Raw genomic sequence first — 2456 nt, 5'->3', positions numbered from 1 at the left:
AATTTAAATTACTAATTTAGCCTTCCAACTTTTTAATTAAGAGTCCTAAAATTTAAATTCCACCCTTAATTAAATACTACCTAATTTAATTAATCAAGTCATAAAATAATCATTAAAATATTTTATTTCGAGTGGATGTATTTAAATCCCTTATTTTCAAATTTTGTTAGTTAAAATACTTAACATTTATATTTCATTCGATAAATTAAATTTAGCACTAAAAATGCTAAGATTTATAAATCCTTTAAAATACTTAATTTCTTGACTTAAAATAAAATTATATATTTAAATTTTCTAACATCTTAATCATCTCCGGTCTCTTTTCTCGGTTCGACATTGAATATTTGTCTGAAAACTAAAACCCCTGAAAACATCTTAAATTGCAAATAATTTAACACATAACATGCATTACTTAGATTATTAAATAAATAAATAAATTTGATCATGCATGGGGTTTGCATGTACTAGTTTTTGGGCACTACACGCTTAGAGCTGTTGTAACTGGTGGAATTGTTGGCTCATCTTCTTTGGTTTGCATCTCAAATTCGTAGGCTTTTAGATCTGCAAATAGGTCATGCAATTCCACCTTGTTCAAATCTTTAGATTCTCTCATGGCCATGGTCTTAACATCTCACTCCTTAGGAAGGCCATACATAACTTTCAGGGCAATCTCTTTATTTGAGTGTACTCTTCCAAGTGCATTCAGTTCATTCACTATGGTGCTAACCCTTTCATCAAAATCACTAATCGATTCTCCAGCTTTCATCTTGATGTTGTCAAATTTCTGAACATCAACTGATAGTTTTTTTTTGTCTGCTCATTTCCTTCGCATAACTATATAGCTTTTCCAAGATTTCCTTAGCTGACTTACATATTTTGATTTTGCTAAATGTGTTTTTGTCCAGAGTTTTATACAGGATGTCCTTGGCCACATTGTCCAAGTTAGCTTTTCTCTTGTCTTCTGAGATCCACTCATCTCGTGGCTTCTCTAGATGTGGTGCTCCATCAATAAGAGCAACAACTGTATTGGCTTTCATGATCTTCATCGGTCCATCTGTTATTACATACCACATGTCATCATCTTGAACAGCTAGATGAGCATGCATTCTTATCTTCCAATCATCAAATTCTTCCTTGGAGAACATGGGAATCTTGTTGAATGAAGACATGATGATCTGTATCAGTTTGAGTGTTTGAAAGTATTCAAGACAAGATTAACTGGATCTGATACCACTTGATCGGTTAGGATAGTTTAAGTGTTTAGAAAGGGGTTGGATAAACACTTAGGATTTTTGTACTCTTTTCAAATATGAATCAGTTCTTTGAGGAACTGATCCTAGAATCTTGTTTGTCAATATAAATCAGTCAACTAATAAAAGTGCAAAATAAGACTGAAATATAGATTGAATACTTAGGGTTGGTATAGTGTAAAACTGAAATGGTAACATAAACGAACACACATATTTTTATGGATGTTCGGAGACTTCAAATCCTCCTACGTCACCCTTTATATCACGAGAATTGTATTTCACTAAAAGACTTTGATCTATTACAACTGATTGTAATAATCCACTTCAGTTGGTCTTATACACTGCCAAACAGAAACTCTTAATCTAACAACTCTTTTACAGTAATAAACTGAAATGCTCTAACCGGTAGCCTGAATATTACTGATAATACAATGAATGTGGAGATTGAGTGTGCGATCTGTAAACTGATAAAATACTCGAAAGATGTATCGCAACTAATTGAAGATTGTAGCTTGATTGTTTTGTCTGTGTTCATTTACTTCTACTAACCTTGTTCAAATGATTCAATCAGCTATATATATTATTCGATCTCAACGGTCCTATTGAATGTATTAAATGACAAATATTTGTTGAATTGTCGTCTAGCTACTTTATCTGACAGTAGTACGAGGTATTCAGACTGTTCTGTTCTGATTCATCTGTTTTGCTTTGGTACGACCTATCAGTCTGTCTGTTGATACTTCAACTGATGAAGTGGCCAGCTGATTAGAAATCAATTGACCAGCCGATCAGTTCAGCTAAACATTATCGGTTCTAACTGATGTCCCATCAGTTACGAATTTTTCAGTTGATAAGGTTTTTCCAGTTCAGCTCAAACGAATTCTTCAATTACGATAGCTTGATTGTTCGATCAATTAGTTTCTTCAGCTCTTTTACAGATTAATTTGACAAACTCTGAAATTTATAATATTCGAACAGTAGATGATATATTTATAGAAGAAGTTTGTCTGGAGGAGATTGATAAACTCAAGAAAGAGTCATTAAAAAAAAATTTGCTATGAAGGATTTGAATGCTGGAAAAAAAAAAAAATCCTTTTGAATGAGGATTTTTAGAGATCGAGTGAATGAAATTTTGAAGTTATCTCAAGAAAAGAACCTGAAAAAGGTGATTAGTGGATTTAATATGGATGAAGCTAAAACTATGAG

At 32.3% G+C, this 2456-nt stretch overlaps 1 protein-coding gene across 1 annotated transcript; it reads right to left on the bottom strand.

Annotated features, from left to right (window-relative positions):
• Window positions 1-631: 631 nt before the first annotated feature.
• On the bottom strand, window positions 632-1169 carry LOC140969340 (uncharacterized). Its single transcript, XM_073430663.1, has 2 exons — window positions 872-1169; window positions 632-813 (listed from the first exon to the last, which is right to left on the bottom strand). Exons 1-2 carry the CDS (start codon window positions 1167-1169, stop codon window positions 632-634), a joined length of 480 nt encoding a protein of 159 aa, XP_073286764.1.
• Between the last annotated feature and the right edge of the window lie 1287 nt (window positions 1170-2456).

The sequence above is a fragment of the Primulina huaijiensis genome, unplaced genomic scaffold, assembly GCF_012295235.1.
Source record: "Primulina huaijiensis isolate GDHJ02 unplaced genomic scaffold, ASM1229523v2 scaffold40873, whole genome shotgun sequence".
Taxonomy (NCBI): Eukaryota; Viridiplantae; Streptophyta; class Magnoliopsida; order Lamiales; family Gesneriaceae; genus Primulina; species Primulina huaijiensis.
The sequence above is the reverse complement of the archived record's forward strand: the minus strand, read 5'-3'. Positions and strand labels throughout refer to the sequence as shown.

What these genes read in the sequence shown, in the direction of transcription:
- LOC140969340 (XM_073430663.1), bottom strand. Translation starts at nt 1,169, where the DNA reads ATGTCTTCATTCAACAAGATTCCCATGTTCTCCAAGGAAGAATTTGAT. An exon ending in ATTTAGCAAAATCAAAATAT is followed by an intron (nt 814 to 871) that starts GTAAGTCAGCTA and finishes GGAAATGAGCAG; the next exon opens with ACAAAAAAAAACTATCAGTT.